Raw genomic sequence first — 20,647 nt, forward strand, 5'->3', positions numbered from 1 at the left:
GATTCTCGCCGGGAAAACTTCTGTCCGATGTAGCGGAGCCCCGGACGACGAGGATCAGACTCGGATTCTCGAATTCTACTTCGACTTTGCTCAATGTCGGGATTCCCACGAGATGCTCTTGGAAAAAGCTTCGACGGAAAAGCTCTTTCGTCGAATCTTTTGAGCGAAAAATCGGCGAGGCGAGCCGCGTTTCAACGCGAGAACGAGACGTACACACGTTGTCATTTCATTAAAAACTTTACGCCGTCGCGCTTTCGCACAAAACTGCATCGTTTGGACCGCCTCGAAAAAATACAAACTTGCAAATAACGCGGAACAAAAGCCGCGGATATTAATTTTTCGACGGTGTTACGTTCGCTGTGAAAACAACGCTTTTCTTCAGTTTTAGCAAGTTGTTAGCTGTTTTTTTTTTTCGACTAACGTGTAATAGCCGTCGGTTGAATAAGCGGCTATTGTCAGATAACATCTCGACCTCCGTCTCTTGAATGCAATTAAAAAACGGACAATAGAGTTAAAACTTTAATGCGTGCTCTTAAATATATTTTTCGAATTTCACATGATCGAATGAAAAATCGGGACCCACGGGATTTCACGGGGGTCTAATGAAATCTCGTGGTAATTTCGGGATGCAAAGCATCCGGAAAACAAACGTGCAAATGTGGTTGTACGTTATTTGTTGCTCTTGACGGAAAAGCGCTGCCGACGCCGATTGCGGAATCGACGGCGCCGACTTTGCGGCATTCGAAATACGATTTATTTGTTCGTCATCCGCGCGTGCACGCGCGGGGCTCCCAAATCCAATAATGATTTGAATACCCGCGTACCCGATACGGTTTCGCGTTATTTCGGTCGCACGCCGCGCGGTATCGCGCCCGTAATTTTATAAACACTTTGAAAATCTTGCGTCACCGGCGGGTTTCACGGCCGCTGAGATTGCCTCTGATCGCTCCTAGGGCTTCGTCTGCGCCGGCAGCAAAATAATTATAAAATCGTACCAACGAAACGAGATAAATCGAGGCTGTCCCCTCCTCCTCGGTCTCCTCCCCCGTCCTTCGAGCCTGTATTTTTTCAGCTTCAGGAAGCCGTCTGCGTTCTCGAGGAGAGGCGGCAGTCTCTCTCTTTCTCTCTCTCTCTCTCTCGTGGGCCTATACAAATTCGAGCCAATCATTTCGCTCCCCTTTTCCCTCACCTTGTAAATTCGGATCGTATTCGAACGGATCTATATCGAGCAAGGTCCAGCAAGGAATATAATAGTTATCGCGCGTCCGGATTCTCAATCATTGCGCTTAATAATATTATCATGAATTCGTAATTATATATAAACATACATTATAAATATATTTCTTTCTTTCCTTTTTATATATTGGAATATGAAATGTACTGTATTCTCTGTGAATTTATCTCCATTTATGAACACGTATTTCCGTATGTATTTCTATTTAAATGTACCTAGACGTTCAATTGTATTGACGTGTATAAAAGAATGCAGAGTTGACACATTCGCACGTTAGTTATATCAAAATTGCGAAAACGTGATATTTTATATTGACACGAAACTTTTCAATTACACAATGTTTACATAACTGACGTATAAATTATGCCGTGAAATTACCGTTTCAATCGTTATTTAATTCGCGAAATATGGCGGAGCCCGAAGCGGAACCCGAAGCGGAACCAGAGGTTGAAACTAAGGAAGAGCCGATAAGTGAAATTGTGGAGGAGGTTACGACAGACGCGATCGACACCGATGCAACGGAAGCTCCAACGGAAGATGCAACGGAGGATATAACAACGATCGAGACCAGAGACACTATCAATGATCAAACTACCGATTACGAGAGCACCATTCCGGACGGGGATAGGGACAGAGAAGAGGAGAAGAGATTTTGGCTAGAGAGAGACGTGGATGAAGGACCTATTTGGAGCGTTATAAAATCGTAAGGGACAGGATGCTCGGCTATTTTTTTTTTTGCTCGCGAATTTCTTATCTCGCACGCATAGCCAATGAATTTGCATAAAGCATTGCGTAGATACGCGGAGTTGAAGAGGGAAGACAAATATAGGCCATTGTTATCCGATGTCGCGAGGCTACCACCTCGCGCGGAGGATGCCATCGAGGAGATGCTTCCGCTTTACGAGTGCTTCCCGCTCGGCGGCTTTCAACATCAAGCTGATCGACGGTCGATTGATCTAGATCCATGCAAACGAACGCGAATCTGGAGAAGCATGAGGACGAGACCGTCGGTTAGTCAACGAACAGTAGTAATGTCACTCGCATTTATATAAAGTAAGCTTTTCCTTTGTTGTATCCTTGCACAAGTAAAGCTTTAGTAAGTACTTGCGATATTTAATAACAGTATTGATTATCGGAAATGTGTTATAAATATTATATATTCATTTGTATCTTTGAAAATGTATTTTTACGTTCGTGCGTTAAGTGACGTTTTTCATAATATAAATGCAATATTTTTTCAAAAGACAAAGGTATATGGAAGGAGAGGAAAGGTACGAAGAACCGGAAGTGGGAATTGGCCGAGTGTGTGGCCGTGCGTTACGCGAAATGAACTGAAGATGCGAGAGAAGAAAGAGCGAAAGAAGCGAAGGGACATTTTTCCTTGCGATTCACAGTATGAAAACGACGAAGAGGAGCTTCTCCTGCGCGAGCAGAGGAGCGATTTCGCGAATCGCAAAGAGCTGGGCCACGTTCGCGCACAAGTGCGGTGTGAGGATTCTAAGCTGAAATTTTTGATAGATCGCGCGGTCGGTGATCGTCCAGGTTTGGTGGACGGCGATTATGTCATCGTAGAATTTGACACGCCCGAGGGACAAGACAGACGTGTCTACGCCAACGTGGTTCTTCGCGGGTTAAAGGGCATGCATCTACCGGAATTGAGCTCGCTGCGAGTGCGCAAGAACACTTGGAAATTTTGTTTCTATCAAGCAGTCGTGGCTTTATTGGCGAGAACTCAGCTCAGGTATTTAAGTATGATTTATGTACGATTCAATCAAAAGAGAGAGAGAGAGAGAGAGAGAGAGAGAGAGAGAGCGTAAATAAAAAATGCATATCAGTGCATTTTGGCAAATTTTATCGTGAATTTAATTTAGTTTATTTTCGAATACTTCTTGTCGAGGAAATATAAAAGGATTATATTCTATCTTCATGAGTTAGAATCTAGTCTGCTATTTCTTTTCGCACAAGTAGCACTTACTCATTTCACATTATCTGTGTCTTTGTATGAAAGATATAAGTACGCGTGGAGCGCCAATATCGATTACATCTACGACCACGCCTGGACACTTTACACTCATATCGGCACGATTAATGTAAAGAAGAAGCAGCGTCTGGATGATGTTGTCGTGTACAATTACAAGTATGATGTCGAGATCGAGCTAATTCAAGAGATGAAGGATATACCCGTTGTGCAAAATGTCGATTTTGACTACGAGGAGAACGATCTAAAGAGACAGATCACATTACGCCGAAAGGATCCTTTGGAGGTCAGGGTGGAACTCGGCTGTCAGAAAATAACGAATTTGGAATACGTACCTGTGCACGAAGAAACACGCAAGATCGAGGAATGGTTCGACAAGCTGGCTGCGCGATATCGCGACTGCATCTTCCGCACGACTAGATTCTCGTTGGCGTTCTGGCAAGATGGCCTCTTCTGGTATCTCTACAATCCGTATCGATGCAACGAGTTCGGCTACTGGGACGATAATGGTCGCGCTTGCATCGTAAAGTTTTGCTCCAAGAACTCGCTACGGAGACACCTGATGATCCTTCTGTTGCGAGCTTACGCCTACAAAATTCCGAAACCGTGCGATCTGAATCAATCGAAGATGATTCACGTGAGCGACGACGCTTTCGATGTTCAAATCTTCCACGTGAACTTTCATTGTTGTCAGCTGCATAATCTCAAGTTACTTCAACGCGGCGTGCCTGAACGGTCGCAACAACGCGCCCAAGAGCGTTCGTCGGATTCTCTTCTCGAAATCGAAGACACGACCGATCAAGAGGAAGACGACGAGGATGATCCGAGAGAACCGAGGGAGAAAGTCACGTGGTTGAAGCGTCGCCGAGTCACTTGGAGCAGATGCCCGCCCGCAAAGCGAAAGAGCCGTGCCAAAGTCGCCGTTAGCGACAAAGTGACGAGGTGGCATCAGTATTACGTGGAGAAGCCCAACAGGCTCTTCTCCCTGTGGGGCGAGATACACATAACCGACCGTATGTTCGACGAAGCGAATCGAGGCATGCAAACGTATGCCTGTTATGTGGTGTGCGCTGGCATGACCAGGATCATGGCGCCGGAATATTGGAGCTCGAAGATCCTCGACGCGATCGTCGCGTGCGGCGATCGTTATTACACGTGCAGCAAACACGAGGCCGAGCTCAAGTCCGTCGAGACCGACTACGCTCACGTGAACTGCTGGAGCAGGTATCTGTGCGATCGCTTCGAGATTGGCGAGACTCTGTTGGAGGCCAGGATGTTACCGGCCATTTGCGGCAGATTGTACGCAAGATCGCGCGAATGTCTACGAGGAACGCTGGAACGACTGTTCTCCGATCATCATTTTGGCATCCTGACGTGCGAGAGCGCCTGTCTCGGTGTCTTCAAGTTTTGCGGCGCGTATTACATGTGCGACGTCAACTCATTTGGCCCACCGCTCTTCCCATACGGTCACGGTGCTTCTTATCTGATGAGGGCTACGTCTCTCGGCGAATTTGTGATGGTACTCGTGTTGACCATCGCCTCGCCAGAACGTAGTCGATTCAGTCTAAATCCCGTGGAAATTCTCAAAATTGTCGATATTGGTGCGGCTTATAACTCTCGCGCGAGGATGAATGACAGAAGAAAGCGTTTTAGAAGATTCGCCGGGAAGATGTGTACGTTCGATGAACGGAGGAAGGGAAAAATAAAAAAGTAGAAGTGCAGAAGAGCTGAAATAAATTATACATACAATAATAATTAAAAGTCTAATCGAAGAAAAAACTGTCAGTGCGAAATAAAATGTAAAATTAAAAAGTGAAAGTATTTTTTATAAATACATATTGACGTAGAACAATTTGTTTGTTACTTTAATTGAGTCTAAACTTTGTTATATATAGAGAATATCAAGCGAAAATTTCGACGCAACCATTTTGAAATTACTAAACGATCGACGGGTTTTAATATTTATGCGTGGAGAAGCTACGTGTAAACGTTTGTACAAACGTACGAATGTATTTTCTACAACATTGGCGCGATTTTAATAAAAAAACATTGTTGTAAAACCGTAAGTTACGCGCTAAAGCACGATAATGTCACGAAATTAAATCTTTTTTGCGATATAAATGAATATCTTGTTGTAATTATTACTCGCTTATGTAAATGAGAATCTCTAATAAAAATGATGTGTGTTGCATTGAGACAAAACTAAAATTTTATTCCTTTCGGATAAAGAAACCTTTTCGGGTAGAAGCTCAATGAAAATTAATTATTAAAAATTTCAAATATATCAATGAAAGAAAAATAAATTCAATTTAATTTAATTAAGTCAAATTTATTTTACTTTCATTAATTGAGTTGATTTAGTTAAAACAGAAATAAAGGTACATTTAAATCACGAGGCAGCAATTAAATATTCGTATGGGATTAAAGACGGCGGGCATTGCGCGAAATTGACTTTGCAAATTAATTCTTATAAATTATTTCATCATTGTAAAGTAAAATCGTTAACATATTCAGAATGGAAATAAAAGGAAACATACGGCGATATAATTAAATTTACAAAACTTCCAAATATAGTCGGTGAGGGGATATGTATATGCAATGATATATACAGAATATATTCCTGCAGATACTGGAATTGTCATTTAACGAGGAACGTCATTTCATGTTTAATATGTTAAAACTAATTTTTTTAATAAAAGAAAAAAAGAGAAGAATGTACCTTTGGCAGAGATTTGCGTCCACGTGCAAGGAGATCAAACGTCACGCCGCCTCTTGCTCCGACGCAATAATTTATTTTGGTATCGTACACATCCATCGTTACTCATATTTACAGTGATATTTACAACGCAATTACGTATATACATGCTGTCCGTTGATAAAAGCGCGGAAGTGCCGTCATCTTTAATTTCCTCGACCCAACGATGAGCGAAATTTCTAGTCTCCTTTCGTCCACGTGATCGCACTACGCCACTTCGAGATCGGAGCTGTCCGTGTCTTCCAGCTTCTGTTGTTGCTGCCTGCTTAGGCTCAAACGATCGCCCACCATCACCGTCGCCGTGGTACCGCCATCGTCGGCGCGTTGACGCTGCTCCAGCTGCAACTTCCGCAGACGGTCCTGCTCCTCTCGCTTCTGTTTCCGCCATTTGGCGCGACGATTTTTGAACCATACCTGAAATGAGCACAATTCGATGAGGCGTTTAAATCAGACGGAAATTTGTGCGAATTAATCCATTATTCGGTAGAGTAAAGTTAAACAATACTTTATAAGAAAAAGAAAGAGAGAGGATAATATAAAAGAGGAAACATATAGTTTTGTATCTTTTTCTAAATCATTTTACATGCTATTTTTTACATTAGCAAACAAATTGAAAGCTCATATTAATAAATAAGAAATCATATTACTTGAGATCAATATACAACATATAATCACATAAGGGAGTGAATAGATTAATTTTTTTATTTGCAAATTAAAGCGAAACGATGCAGTCATATAATAAAATGTAAGACAAAAAGAAAAGTACATAATATAAATAAATTGCAAAGTAATATATAATTACATATTTTTCAAAAGTAAACATGTAATGACATCAGTTTTGAAATATCATACAATTATAAATTAAAACGACCGTGCTGGCAAAATAGACAGATGACAGTTGAATCTCCGGTAAATGTAGTAATTTTTTTAAACTCGCGATTATACAAGATTTATCACATGTATTGCGAGATATTACTTAATGAAATAAGAAAAGACGCGAGACGTACATCAAACGAATTCCCACCGCACTCGGAATACCCATTTGTCCCTCACGCCTGTCTGAATCAATTCGAATGAAAACCGACAATCAATATTCCACCCCTACTCGCTCGCTCGTTTTACTGCATTAGCTATTGTAACAGCTCGACCCCCTCGTTCATTTTAAAGAGTTCCTCGCCAACCGAGATCACTGTATCTCGTAAACTCTATACGTCACGAAGATTGAATCTGTCGTGAACGCGTGTGTCATTTCACGCAGATCCTCGAAATGTCCCGTGTACACTTGCCAACGGCAATTTTAATAATAATATTAATACTCATAAAGACGCGACGCTAATTAATCCATCGCCTATCTATCCGTGTTTATACATATATCGATCTATTTTCGAATAAAATGTGATGGGGACATCGATATTTTTCGAGACGTTGTTTCTCCGCGTTTCTAGCTTTAGATCCAGCATCGAAGTCGACACGATCTTGGAAGTACACAAAATATTGCCTTAGGTTTTTCCTGACCCGTTCCTAGTTTTTTCTTTGTCCTCTTCTGGACTCCCTTCCCTCCGCCCTCGCTTCCTCCGTTTCTACTACCGCAGACGCAGCGTACAAGAGTCGCTATTCTACTAATTCTGTGCAAACACCGTGACTCTCTCGCTCCGAGATTCGGCCCCCGGTACCAGACGCAGGTATATGTTGTTCCAGTCTTTAAACACTCTCGAGATTCGAGGGACCTTCTCTTTGGCAGAGCCGACGCGACGCGGGTGGTCCCACGCGCGAGTGTATCAATGATTCTCACATAAAGTCCGTGATTACTCGACGGAATCGTCGTCAGGGATTCTGTCAGGTGTCGAACATAACGACGGGCTTTATGACACTGTTCGTAATTCGCATCCTGTATTTAATTCTTCGCTCCCGCACATTGCACCTAATGACGTATCTTTGAAAAAATTAAAATCGGTACAATATCTCGTACAAAACGAATTTTGAAAAGTATAAAAAGAGGACAGTGCTTTTAACTGTTCTCCGCGTATTTAATGTAAAATCAGAGATTACAATATAACGTTTATCACGGCAGTTTGAGAAGCGAGATCGTTAATTACTAAAAAAAAATAACACTCATTCGGCGACACAATGAACCGCGCGATTTTTTATTGAAAGGTAAATTTATACGAAATTAAACGCGCAACGCGCGTTTAAAACTCTCTCTCTCTCTCTCTCTCTCTCTCTCTCTCTCTCTCCCATTAACTCATGGAAAGTATACACCACATTTTATAGAGATTATAAATTGGACGAGGCGCGCGCTATCCGCACCCGCGCCGGCGAAAGCTCGCTCGCGCGATCGTATGTATGTATAATTGAAGTAAACACATTATCGCTAAAGCTTTTAATCTAGCATGCAACTTGTTAGCTCAAGTCGACCGAGTACCCTGATAAATACCCGCCGCGGTAAATTTTAATGGCCGCGTTAAAATATTATGGGCTTTTATGCATTAGGACGACAAACACCGGCCGTTCCATCCCACTCAGGAACGGCGGCGGCGCGCGAGAGCGTACAGTTTGCCGACATTACATTACAAATTGTGCGTGCGGACCCATCCGGACGGTCAATGTTTGTCAATCCGAAACCCAATATTCCGTTCACGGCTCGAGAAAGTAATTTGTCATCGGCAGGCGGCTTAAGACCGGCTGCTGCACAACGTAACTCGGCTGTGAACGGCTGTGAACGGCTGTGAGAAACGGTAGTCGGTTTTCTTGTTTTTGGAAAACGACAATGGAAGTGAACACAAGTACGAGAAATATTGTCTCAATCCACTTCTCCTTCTTTTTACTAATATTTTATTTTCTTAACATATTTAATTCCCAACCATAATTTTAATGATTACCTAACGAAATTTTATTTTTTTTTTTTTAATTCGTTTGGATCTATAGATTAATTTTTGTTAAGAAATTGAGATTTAATTACTAATTCATTTAAGAGCGAATTTTGACAAGTCGCGACGGTTATCATCGATATCGCATAACCGATTCCATTCATTAAAGTATCTATTATTAAAATGAAAAAAAAAACACAGGAAAACATTGTACATAACAGAATATAAAACGTGAGAAATTTGACCAACCTCAATTCTTTCCTCCTTAAGGTCGACCTGAAGGGCCAATTGTTCACGCAAGAGCACATCGGGATAATGTGTCTTATCGAAGGTAGCCTCCAATTGTTCCAATTGTTCCTCCGTGAATATCGTTCGATGGCGGCGTTTTCGCTTCGCCATCGGGCCCATTCCCGGATTATTCGGATTTATTTGATAAGGATGGCCGGCGTGATAGAAGGCCGGTTGTCCGTGGAGGGAAACGCCGGCGGCGGCCATCGCTGCCACGTATCCTCCAGGATACAGTCCAGGATATGCCGCGGCTGTAAATCAAAAAATGCAACGAAAGGATAATAAAACTCGCATTCATCATTTCTATCTTCTAAAACTCATTGCATCCTCTAACGTAATCTACTGCTGCGCATGCGGCGCATAAATGATAAAGATTATCCGCAGCCGCACAACGCCATTTGAACTTTGCGTCGCATTAAAGATTCAAACGTCCATTCTCATTCGCGATTATAACATTAGGGGAGACTGGGATCGATTGTAACGAGGGATAACAATCGCGATAATTCGGGCCACAAATTGATGCAGCGAGACAAAAGGATTACATCCTTCGCAATACGGTCTATTCGCGAAGAGCGCTCTGACATTTCTGACATTTTCTCGAATTGAAAGTGCAAAGAAATTACGAGGCGAGGTCGAAATATTTGTCGAGAGCGCGATATTACAATTCGTAGAGCCAGTCATCCAGCCATTCACCCGTGTTTAGGATAAAAAGGTCGCCAAGAGCGCCCGCCCCCGTCCCGGGGGACGTTTTACTTTAAAATCTCGAAGAAAGCTGCTTAAACGCGACGTTGCGTATGAAAATGTGGGGACGGTAAAAATTTCTGCTTTTACTTGCAGCGCGTTTTCACTCACTCACGCTCTCTATTTCTCTCTCTCTCTCTCTCTCTCTCTCTCTCTCTCTCTCTCTCGCGTCTGCATGCTTTCTTTTCGCGTTCTTCCAGCAGGATTGCACAAGGAGCTAGATCGTTCATGCATGATCGAAACGGATTGCGGATTTCATCTCGCGTATCCTCAATACAAAACAGAGAGAGAAAGAGAGAGAGAGAGAGAGAGAGAGAGAGAGAGAGTTGGGTTTCCTTGAGGGAAAAATACTTAAAGCCCCCGCGGGCATATAAAGAAAGTTTTGACGCGTTTCGCACCGAGTCTCTTAGGATTTCACGTAGGGTCTTCCATTTTCGCAATGTAAATTGTCTCCCAGTCGGACAAAATACATTTGATAACACCTATATAGCAAATTGATAGAATCTGTACAAGAAGTTTTACGTTATAGAAGCATATGAATGATAACAATTGGTGTGAAAAGCAATCAGATAAGACTATGACAGAGAGGAAGATTCTCAAGAGATTATTTGTTTACACAATAACAGTACATTTTTTGGATTTTAAATAATTAAAAAAAATAAAGATTATGTATACTCGATACAGTAAGCGAGGATATGTAAGATTCGCTAATTATTTCAAGTTTAATATTTAAAATTAATGGGTGATTTTCCAAGAAAAGTAATCTACTAATTTATTTATGAAATGCATAAAAATGAAGATATCGGTTCCTTTCGTCGAAATTTTCCATAATATTCCATAACTTATATTACAAGAAAAAAATGTAAAGAATGACATATTGACCCAATATCATTTGATAAAAACGTAATTAATATGTCCGGTGACACGCATAAATTAATCGTTCGATTCCGCATAATTGTTCGATGCGAGCGATTCTGAACGCTTCACTTATCCAAACCATTCATTTATTCCCGATCGTTTTATTTATCCAACCATTTATTTATATCTTTCTAGTTTTCTCGACATTATCCCGGAAATTCCATTTACGTCATCGTACGAATTTAATATAATTTCCTGACACGAATAATATCACGATTTAATATCGATGCGAATCTACATTAATCGCAAACCTTATAAATTTTTCTTATATAAAGAAATGTTTAAAGAGCTTATTTGCGGACTGGATACTCTAACAAATGACGTTAATCATAATTTCATGCACGCGTAAAGGGAAACTCGGGGGGCGGCGAGGCGCGAGACAAGTCTCAAGAGACGTCTTGTAAAAGCCGCCTAAAAGAAGTCTAAAGGATTAGAAGGTCTCTTGAGCGTCTTCGCGGCCTCTTTCAGCGGCTCTCGGCACGTTCGACCGAAAGGAGTCACACCGGGAGGGAGTCTTCGGGGAGCGCGGGACCCATTACTACCCACCGAGAAAATCCGCCGAGGTGAACGCCAAGTGATGCAGCTGCTGCTGTAACGGATGGATCGCCGTGGTACGACTGGCGGCAGATTCGATCGTGTCCGGCGTCTGGATCGCGGACGCTGCGACGGTGGTGGTGCTCGTGGGCGCGATAACGTTGCCGATCGGCCTCGGCGCCAGGATACTGTCGATGGTGAAGAGCGATGTGGGGGACGACATGGTGGCGGAGGAGCCTCCCGGTCGCGAGGGGACCGACTCGCGTAGATTCCTGTGCCGGGGCGCAACATCCCCCGCGGAACCGATCGGACTCCTGGCGAACGTCCGTTCATCACGCGCGGCATCGCTCGTCTCACTCGTGTTGTTGTTGCGTCTCGCCGTCGCCGAGATGTGATTCTGATTACTCGCCTCGGGCGAGTAGCTGTACAGATAGCTGTTGTGGTGGCCGTAGCCGGATATACCGGGACCATCGTGCAGCGGACTCGATGATTCCGTCATGGACGAGCGTGATCTCGGCGAGTCGCTCGCATAAGTGCTCTCTACCATGTTATCAGGTTCGTATCGGCTATATCGGTTAAATGGACGCGTTTAGCGAGAACGTGGCTAGATAACAATGTCCTAAACTCCTGCTCCCTTCTATCTTTCTCCGACCTTTCGGCAACGTTACGTTTTTGCTTGCATTATGTAAGACAAAATTTTCTATAACTTTCTCGCGACTTTTCAAATTTTCTGACACCGATAAAATTTCCGAATTAGCGTGGCTTCTATCCTTTATTTTTTTTAGATAAGAATGAGATGTGTGCGCGCGATCTTATCGAAGCTCCTTCCTCGTGGATGATCGTTCATCGATGTCTCATCGGCGCTCAACATCGGAGACGATAATCGCGAGGAAGGAAGGAGCGATCCGATCTCCGGGGATGTTCGGTTTCCTCGCGCAGTGACCGCACTTTATTCCACTTCCTCGCCGTTAAGCTGTCGTAGGGCGCCGTGGCGTGATCCGATCGCGCCTAGCGTCGCGGACACAAAGTGACATCTCCCCGATAAAGGATATCCGTGGACTAGCCATAGTGGTGGCCGATGACGCGGTGGTGCCGCGTGGACGCGCTTCCTTCCTGCCCTTCCCGGTCCTCGTCGCGCACAACCGACAAAGCCACCCCCGTGGCCCGGAGTCGCGCCAGCCGCGTCGGTGGCGGACACCCTCGGTTGCCGCGTCGGGTTGGCGTGCGTTGTCCGCGATCGGGGCGTGGCTCTATCTGGCTCCATCCACTTTTCCACCACCCTGTCGCGCGGTAATAACCCCGTGTGTTTCCCCCCTTCGAGCACGAACGAAACGCGGAGTGCGTGAGAGGGTGAGAGGACCGACAACGATGACGACGACGGCGGCGGCGGCGGCGGCGACGACGACGACGATGAGGAGGGTGAGATGTTGCATCGCAGCAACAGACATGCGAAGCAACGAGAGAGGGTATTTGCGAAATAACTCTCTGAGGGAGAGAGAGAAAGAAAGAAAAAGAGATGGGACTGCGGAAGCAAATGACAAAATATATCGTCGATGCATATTATCAGCCAAATCTCTCGCCCTCCTTCCTTCACCGTCGCTTAAACACACAATCGAGCAGAGCAGCTTATACTTTCAAACGATCTTAAATTTATGCTTTTAAAAACGGAGACGTACATTAGATAGCTTCAATTTCCATTAAAAAAAGATATTCATTTAAAATTATGAAGAAAGATGCTCCTTAATTTTCATCTTCGACTTTAGATATTATCTCGGCATTTATTATATCAGTTACTGTTCGCTTGACAGCAACATACATGAGTGTTATATAATTTACTAAAAAACAGTCAGAAGTATCTGTCTAAGATTCCCTTCTCCAAATTTCAAAATTAATATTAATATGATTTTATAAAAATAAGATACGTTTTAAATAAAAACTTTGCACCTTCTCCAACTGTCTTTATCTTTAAAAAGACAATTTTGTCTGATTATTTAAAAAAAAAATGTCGCATGTGTTGTTCAAGATTCTAGGTTCCAAATCCAGTGACATATATGGAGCATTTCATCCCTCGTATAATTTTGTTTATCGTTAATATTTTTCTATCGATTATTATCTTATTTTAATATCTCTTGTCATTCTTTATGCAGCTTTCGCTATCATATTAATAAATGTCGCATTGATTCGTAATCTTGAATTATCGAATCGATTTGTCGATGTTATGGGATCAAACAGCGAGCGCAAACACCAATCCGGACGCGATGAACCCCACGCGGAAGCTCAGGCGTTGGTAGATCTGGATTATGGCGGTTGCGCGCGGTCAGAGAGAGAGAGAGAGAGAGAGAAAAAGCGAAAGACAGACAGACAGAAAGAGAGGGAAATTTCTCTCCTCCTCTCCCCAGAGTGAGAGAACCATATCTACCTACCTAGCGAATCCGCTCGGATCTGTTCAATTATTCAAATCCCGGCCAATGCGTCCATATTAATAACATAAAACCGTTGTAATGTGCATTGACTGTCGTCCTCGCGTCTTTGCCCCTCGAGAAGAAGCATCAAAGGGAGAGAGAGAGAGAGAGAGAAGGGGGAGGGGGGGTACAGAATCGTGACGCGGATACACGGAGATCGAGCGTGAAAAAGGTTTTCTCTCTCTCATTGGGGTGCGCATCTCGACATTGTAAATGCTCTCCCCGCGTTCGTCACGTTTCTACCCCTCGCGACGGGCCTCACCTCCCTGTCCTCCGCCGAGGTACGTCCCCTTCGTGCGGTCCATTCGGGCGCAGCGAAATCCACGCCGGGCTTAATCCTAATCCGTACGTTAATCGTACGCCCGATCCGGCGAACCGGATCCCACATTCTGTGCGATCTGTGTACGCGTATTATATGCCTGCCTATCTCTGCCTATATGCCTACTTATCTACCTACCGGTTTTAGGCCGTTGTCGGAACCAGAAGACGTAGTAGCGCGCGCGCACGCGAGGGATTCTGCGAGGAAATCTTGAGGAGGATGGGCATCGTCCCTCCCTTTCTCGCAACTCCGGAATGGCCATTGTATTCGCGTACGTCGTGAATTTTATTAGCGACCAGATGAGAACCGGCCTATCGCTAATATATCTCTTGATCTGCTGATGTTCTTTTTGCGACTTTCAGGCGCTTCGCTACGCGAACAAATTGTTGCTCGGGACGAGAAAATGATAAACGGAGTTAAACGAGTTTATTTTGAAATCTGTACCTTGAAATGTCATGAATTATGAATGAGATAAGCTTTCTCGAAAAAGAGAAGTAACCAAGTTAAATAAGTTTATTCTGAACAGAACGCGCGCAACGGAAGTCACGCTGTTTTGAATACATAAAATGAGTTTCTATCGAGAGAGCGAATATAAACTAAAATAAAAATATTGTGTTTCGCGATATCGCGTTTTGCATGAATTTTTCGTTGACGCAAAATCTCTTTCGGCTAAATCCTCCCTCCCCCCCTCTCTCTCTCTCTCTCTCTCTCTCTATCTCGATGGGGCGGCTTCTTCGTAAAAGATTACAATTTCTCCGGCGATCACGGGGGGATGAATTCTCGGCGCTAATGCAGCGACAATACAGATGTTTTCGCGTCTAAGCGGCGTGCTAAGTGGATCTCGCCCCTTCGCTCTCTCTTTCTCTCTCTCTCTCTCTCTGTCGCTTTCCCAATAAAGACGAGAGAATGCGCTGAGAAAAAGCACCCGCCCGCATCGATATTCTTAAAGGCGTACCGCGGGGTGTCGACGAGATCCGATACCTGGTTTCCCAGCTCTTCCGAGGTCTCTCTCAACATCTCACCGGACTCGTTAGTGTCGGTTACACTTGACTGCATGCCTTCCTGCCTTTCTACGGCCTGGCCGAATTGATAATTGAAAGAGAGTAGATACACACACATGCACACATTCTTTCTCTCTCTCTCTCTCTCTTTCTTGGTCGCGCTTTCGTTGTTGAAATATTCAGATGCACAGCTTCACCGAGAAGAAACCATGACCGGAGAACTTTACAGGACATCCCTTGTTGATAGGTATCGTACGGCGGGACGAATAGCGTGACGTTGTTGAATTCGCATTGATCGGTACCCGCTGAGCGATTCTTCCGAAATTTCACGCTCGTTTAACACTTGGACTTCTAAAAAAACGAAAAGTAAGAGTGAGAGAGAGAAAGAGAGAGTATTCAAATAAAAAGGTAATAATCAGCTGTTAAACGTCAATTCTCAATTCATAAAAGCATTCCAAATCATAAACTTAATTTATAAGCACAAAAGCTCTATGCTATGTTTTATAATCTCAATGACAAAGAAACTTTTATACATTACATGTTATTTAAATATTACGTAATTGATTTGTTACAAAATATAATTTTAAAAATTATAAGTTTATAATGTGTCTGTATAAAAGATAAGTATAACTCAGAATGTGTTTTTGCCAGTGCCTCTTTTTTTGTTAGTTTACAGATTAAACTAAGAACATTAGAGGATATGATATGCATGTTATACAAAAGATTATACTAATAAACATGATTATATATATATAAGAGGATTCCACGAGTCTATACTTTCCGCGAATTATAGTCGCACGTTGTGTGTGAATATTTCGCAGAATTAATATTATCACGCTTCGTCGCATTTCTGCGGCTCGTAATGCAAAGCGCAAATATTGTTCCTTCGCCGCGGTATCCCGCACACTCATGCGCATATTTCAAAGGATGCCGAATTTCAAAGGATGAAAAGAAAGACGAAGGGAGAGGGAGAGAGAGGGATAGAGCGAGCGTGTCTTAATCTATCCGACCCAAGTCCGTCGCGTTGCTCATGAGTTCCATAAGGATTAACATAGTCGATTATAGTTCTCCGTAAATATTTGCCTTTTCGGGGTCCACATGGGCAGACCGATGCTTTTTCTCTCTCATAAAGAGCTCTCGGCCGTTCATAAAATCATAATAATCGAGTATGGAAAATGCGCGGGACGCGGCGCATTTTCCCGAATATCATTTATAACAGCCGCAACGATCAACTTCAACATTTTTATTAATTAATCTAATTCACGCCAAAAATAATACTTAATGTACGCAATTTTCTAACGGCAAAGAAAATTTTATTCTTGCGGAAAAATGTACTATCAGAAATAATGCTTGATTACATAATATAAAACTCCATCGGAGAACTATTATCGAAAACGAAAATTCGTAAAGATCGCTACGCGATATATACTTAGACAGCAATATACGCGTCATGTATATACGTGTATATTATAGATATGCGCGAGACGAATAATTGTCGGCGCTCGCGCGCGACGATGCGCAACGATCTCAAATTTATTGGCATGTACGTTAATTACTTTAATTATTACACCGCTGTCAAAGGCTGATCGGAATACAAAGGAAGTTTATTCGACGCTGAACTATGTTTGCATCGCCCCGAGTCACCAATCGCCAATTAATTTTCCATAATTGGACGGACACGTTGCCGCAACACTCCTTGACGCTCGTTCCACGCGTGTATGAGCGCGAATACGCGTGTACATATATATGTGCGTACACGTATATTTAGTATATATACATTTATGCATATATATATATATATATATATATATATATGTATAAAATTTATATACATCGACGATAGTACCTGGCGTCCCACGCACACTCTGCTTAAAACGCGTCGCAACCAGCCGCCGGCCACACCGCCGTATTTTCACCAGGGAACCAATTAACAGTTTTCACCTATTCCTTTTCAGGTGACCGGGCATACGAAAAAAAAAATCGGAATAAATGCCGGAAACGCGAGGGATGAAGAGCGAGCGAAAAAAATAGCCCGATCGAAACCTCTGGCTGCCGTCAAAAAAAATCAACTCTCCGGTCTTGTGCGTCGGATACAAATTTTTCGATGTCGACGCCATTAAAATTGGGCTCGATACTCGCCTGGCAAATAGAGCATTTTCTGACAAGTGACAAGCGTAATTAGTTGTTGCCGTAAGGTACAGATGAATTGGAAAAAATAAACGAAAAAAATGCGCGAATTTCGTTAGTGACGGGTTATTGTTAAAAACGACACGCTGGATGTAAAAACGGCAAACAGATTGCAATGATGTAAAATTTGACTTTTCAATTTTTTTTTTTTTATCGTTAACAGAGTCTTAATTAGATATGCAATTAAAACTTGAAAAATTAAAAAAATTGTTCCTCAACAAGAAATATGCGACAAATGCTTCGATCGTACATGTTTAATGGATCGAATAAAAATAAGCGGTGTGATAAATATAAATGAATAAATAAATAAATAAGTACTTAACGCACGTGTAAGGCTGCCATTCACAGCCTAAGGGGTAGCCTTTTAAAGCCGTTTCGCGACGGATTCCGCTAAGTGATACCAATAACTCGATGGGCTAACAACGAGACGTACTCTCTTCAGGATTCGACGAAGGATAAACGAAGGACCGGCGCAATCCCGCGGGATGTTATCTAATCCCGCTGGATTTGTTGATTCTACGTCTTGCGCCCGGCGAAAGCCCGATGAGGTTTTCGTGTAGCAACGGGATTACCCCTATTTTCCGCGACCTAAACTCACCCCGAATGCCGTCTGCCACGTTGCGGAAACGCGACACGTCGCGCCGGGGGGAATCCACATCCTTATTTGTCACTAAACCCTACGCGCTACGTAAGAGCGATTTTCCATCCGACGCTGAGCATTAACTTATCATCGTAAACGTATAATAGCATAATAACATTGTACCAAGTATTATACGGCGCACAATGCAATGCTATTGTACAACGGCATAATAATTAAATCCGAAGGTGTGAGTTAATAGTCACAATGGCAAATAGCCTAATTGGAGGTGATAGCAGCATTATGCGCCCGATAAAGGACAGATACTTTAATGTTTCAAAATCCTAGGTTCTCTATATGCGTGATTCTGTGTATTGAAAAATTCAGAAATAAATTATGTATTTCTAAACGTAAAAATAATACAATTGATTTTTTATCTCCCGATTAACCGATCATCGCAAGTCGTGAGACGTCATTTATTGTTGGAAGCATTGCAGTTATTAGAAACATCAGATAAAATCCCTTTTTTTTTTTTTGGTCTAAAAAATTTATCATCCCTAGATTTTTATATAATCTAGAGACTATATAAATTAAGAAAAAGCTTTAATTGATTATTCACTTAAAATATCGCTTGCTTTTATCGCGAAGTTCTTAATCCCTGGATGTATACATACGGCGTTCCTCGTGGTTACGTCGAGGGAGTCGACTGAGGGGTGGCTGCGAACGAAAAAAGCATTTTATCTCGCGCGTGCGATTACGATTCTTTCGCAGATTCGCGCGTAAACGAACGTATTCTCTCGCTAGACTGGAAACCGATCGCGTGGTAAACAAAGATGTGCCGCGGTACTTTTGTCCTGCGATCCTCCGGCCGTTCCCACCCTCCGTGGAAACGCGCAGATTATTCTATTACACGTTACGTAAACATCGAGAACACAAACGGACGACGCGAGTACCCCCAGAGCGGAATTCTCTTTCTCTCTCTCTGCAACCTCTGGTGCACGTTACTGTTTGCTCTGAAAATGCGTTATTGTTTCACCGCGATAAAAAATTCAACGTTTGGATAATTACATCAGACCTGATCGATCGGCAGGCAGGGGAAGGGGGTCGAGAGGGTAAAAGAGAGAGAGAGAGAAGAGATGGTGGCCCCGAGCGACTTTTCACTGGGTTACTGACTTACTTAGTTCGTCGGTTTCTGTCAAGTGCGGCGTAAAAAAATATCAGAAAAGGAAGAACGGATTTTGCGGTTTAACGATCGATCGATCGTTTTAAAAGTAGAGGTGTCTCGATTTTTTAAAATTTTATTTTTACTTAAAAAATGTATGCAATAAGAGAGAAGTCAAAGGTGTGCGTATACTTTTCCTGCAATAATCTACTTTGAAAATGCTTCTTCCTTTTCTCACAAAGTGTTTTAATAATAAAAGATTAATTGAGATTTTCATTTTCTTAAAATTTAAATTACATATCTTAATTATTAAATATCTTTGATAATTATTTCTATATTAATTTTCGTGTTTTATTTCATTTAAACGAGTTAATCTCCAACGCGTGATAACGATTTAAAGAATGAATCTCTCACGATAAAAGAGCCAATTTCTGAAAAATAAACATATTTAAAAAAAATCAGTATTTTTTAGAAAGTATACATTTTTAATTTTAAGACGCTTTGATACATAAGCTCTTCAAATCTTCAATCGACGAACTTTTCAAAGCTCACCCATCGCGATCGAAGGATCCCGCTTGTCCATCCGCTCTCGCAGTTGGCTTCTTCTATCCCGAGAAACACATTCTACTGCCCGTTTACATCCCTCGCGGATCAGCGAAAACGGAAAAATAAAGTACGAAGAGAAAGAGAGGAATCACTCTACTTTTTGGTGGGGCCATCGGTGCGTGGCAGCTGCGATCCTTTCTCGAATCTCTTTCCTTTTGCGTATTCTCTTCTTTCTTCGGCGGACCGACAGGCCCGGTTTTCCCGGTAATCCCTTCGAGGAAGAGAACGATCACGAGGGATATGGAAGGGGGTCGAAAGGAGAGAGAGGGAGCGATTCTCGCGCGCGCAGAAGCGGAAGAACGGCGCGAGAGGACGACCCCGCACTGTTTGCCTTTTATTAAACTCTTGTTAAACGCCGCCTTTCTCCGCACACACAATTGAATCGGCAAAACAGCGAAGATAATGCCCCTACCGTGCTCCGTATACGCCCGCAGGAGCCGTAGGAAAGAGAGAAAGAGAGCAGGAGAAAGGAGGGTGGCAGGGGGGAGGGAAAGAGAGAGAGAGAAAAGACTCACCGCAAACACCAATTCCTTGTACATCTTGAAATGGACACCGTGTAATCCGCCTCTTTACACAGCGACTGCGGGATCGCCCGGTATCCTTCAGGAAAGGATCGCTCGCGTAGCGATCCTTGGCGTGAAAGGCGACCGAATCGGGCCGGTCGATCGATTCCTTTTCGAAAGGGGCCTCGTGAAAATCATGTGGCCCACCCTCCATTCGACGGCCCTTCTCTAATGAAAATATTTGGATGTTTCCAACAAAATCGACATGGTTACCGAAGACTCTAACGTTTTGGCTTCAAAGGGCTGTAAATTCAAATCTCTTCCTCGATTATACGCTGTATACAATCCTCCGATGAAGCCTTCAACATTCCTTCACATGGGAGAGAAAAGCATTTTAACTCATATACCTATGGCACAGTAAAAAAAAATTCAGTAATTTCTTTACAATATTTTAAAAATAATTACTTAAAGCTTTTATCTTAAAAGAAATTTACGTATTGTTCATTTTTCCTCAG

At 42.8% G+C, this 20,647-nt stretch overlaps 2 protein-coding genes across 3 annotated transcripts; one reads left to right on the top strand and one right to left on the bottom strand.

Moving 5' to 3' along the window:
- The first annotated feature begins 742 nt into the window (after positions 1-742).
- LOC126855657 (uncharacterized) lies at positions 743-5,330 on the top strand. 2 transcript variants are annotated; one of them, XM_050603492.1, is made up of 4 exons: positions 743-1,937; positions 2,031-2,244; positions 2,479-2,975; positions 3,243-5,330. In XM_050603492.1, exons 1-4 carry the CDS (start codon positions 1,642-1,644, stop codon positions 4,924-4,926), a joined length of 2,691 nt encoding a protein of 896 aa, XP_050459449.1. In that variant the 5' UTR covers positions 743-1,641; the 3' UTR covers positions 4,927-5,330. The 2 variants fall into 2 exon arrangements, with proteins under 2 accessions (XP_050459449.1, XP_050459450.1); XM_050603493.1 differs by having other exon boundaries at positions 1,821-1,937; positions 2,021-2,244.
- A 607-nt stretch (positions 5,331-5,937) lies between these two features.
- On the bottom strand, positions 5,938-20,285 carry LOC126855673 (homeobox protein goosecoid). The gene is made up of 5 exons (XM_050603532.1): positions 20,145-20,285; positions 13,739-15,448; positions 11,328-11,881; positions 9,084-9,373; positions 5,938-6,381 (listed from the first exon to the last, which is right to left on the bottom strand). Exons 3-5 carry the CDS (start codon positions 11,860-11,862, stop codon positions 6,175-6,177), a joined length of 1,032 nt encoding a protein of 343 aa, XP_050459489.1. The 5' UTR covers positions 11,863-11,881; positions 13,739-15,448; positions 20,145-20,285; the 3' UTR covers positions 5,938-6,174.
- Between the last annotated feature and the right edge of the window lie 362 nt (positions 20,286-20,647).

Source organism: Cataglyphis hispanica, chromosome 16, assembly GCF_021464435.1.
Source record: "Cataglyphis hispanica isolate Lineage 1 chromosome 16, ULB_Chis1_1.0, whole genome shotgun sequence".
NCBI lineage: Eukaryota > Metazoa > Arthropoda > Insecta > Hymenoptera > Formicidae > Cataglyphis > Cataglyphis hispanica.

Excerpts from the sequence above, each read along its gene's own strand:
- LOC126855657 (XM_050603492.1), top strand. The coding sequence starts at position 1,642 with ATGGCGGAGCCCGAAGCGGAACCCGAAGCGGAACCAGAGGTTGAAACT. Across the intron at positions 1,938-2,030 it reads ATTTGGAGCGTTATAAAATC|ATACGCGGAGTTGAAGAGGG; the intron begins GTAAGGGACAGG and ends AGCATTGCGTAG. Across the intron at positions 2,245-2,478 it reads GCATGAGGACGAGACCGTCG|ACAAAGGTATATGGAAGGAG; the intron begins GTTAGTCAACGA and ends TTTTTTCAAAAG.
- LOC126855673 (XM_050603532.1), bottom strand. The coding sequence starts at position 11,862 with ATGGTAGAGAGCACTTATGCGAGCGACTCGCCGAGATCACGCTCGTCC. Across the intron at positions 9,374-11,327 it reads CACCTCGGCGGATTTTCTCG|CCGCGGCATATCCTGGACTG; the intron begins GTGGGTAGTAAT and ends TTTGATTTACAG. Across the intron at positions 6,382-9,083 it reads TTAAGGAGGAAAGAATTGAG|GTATGGTTCAAAAATCGTCG; the intron begins GTTGGTCAAATT and ends TGCTCATTTCAG.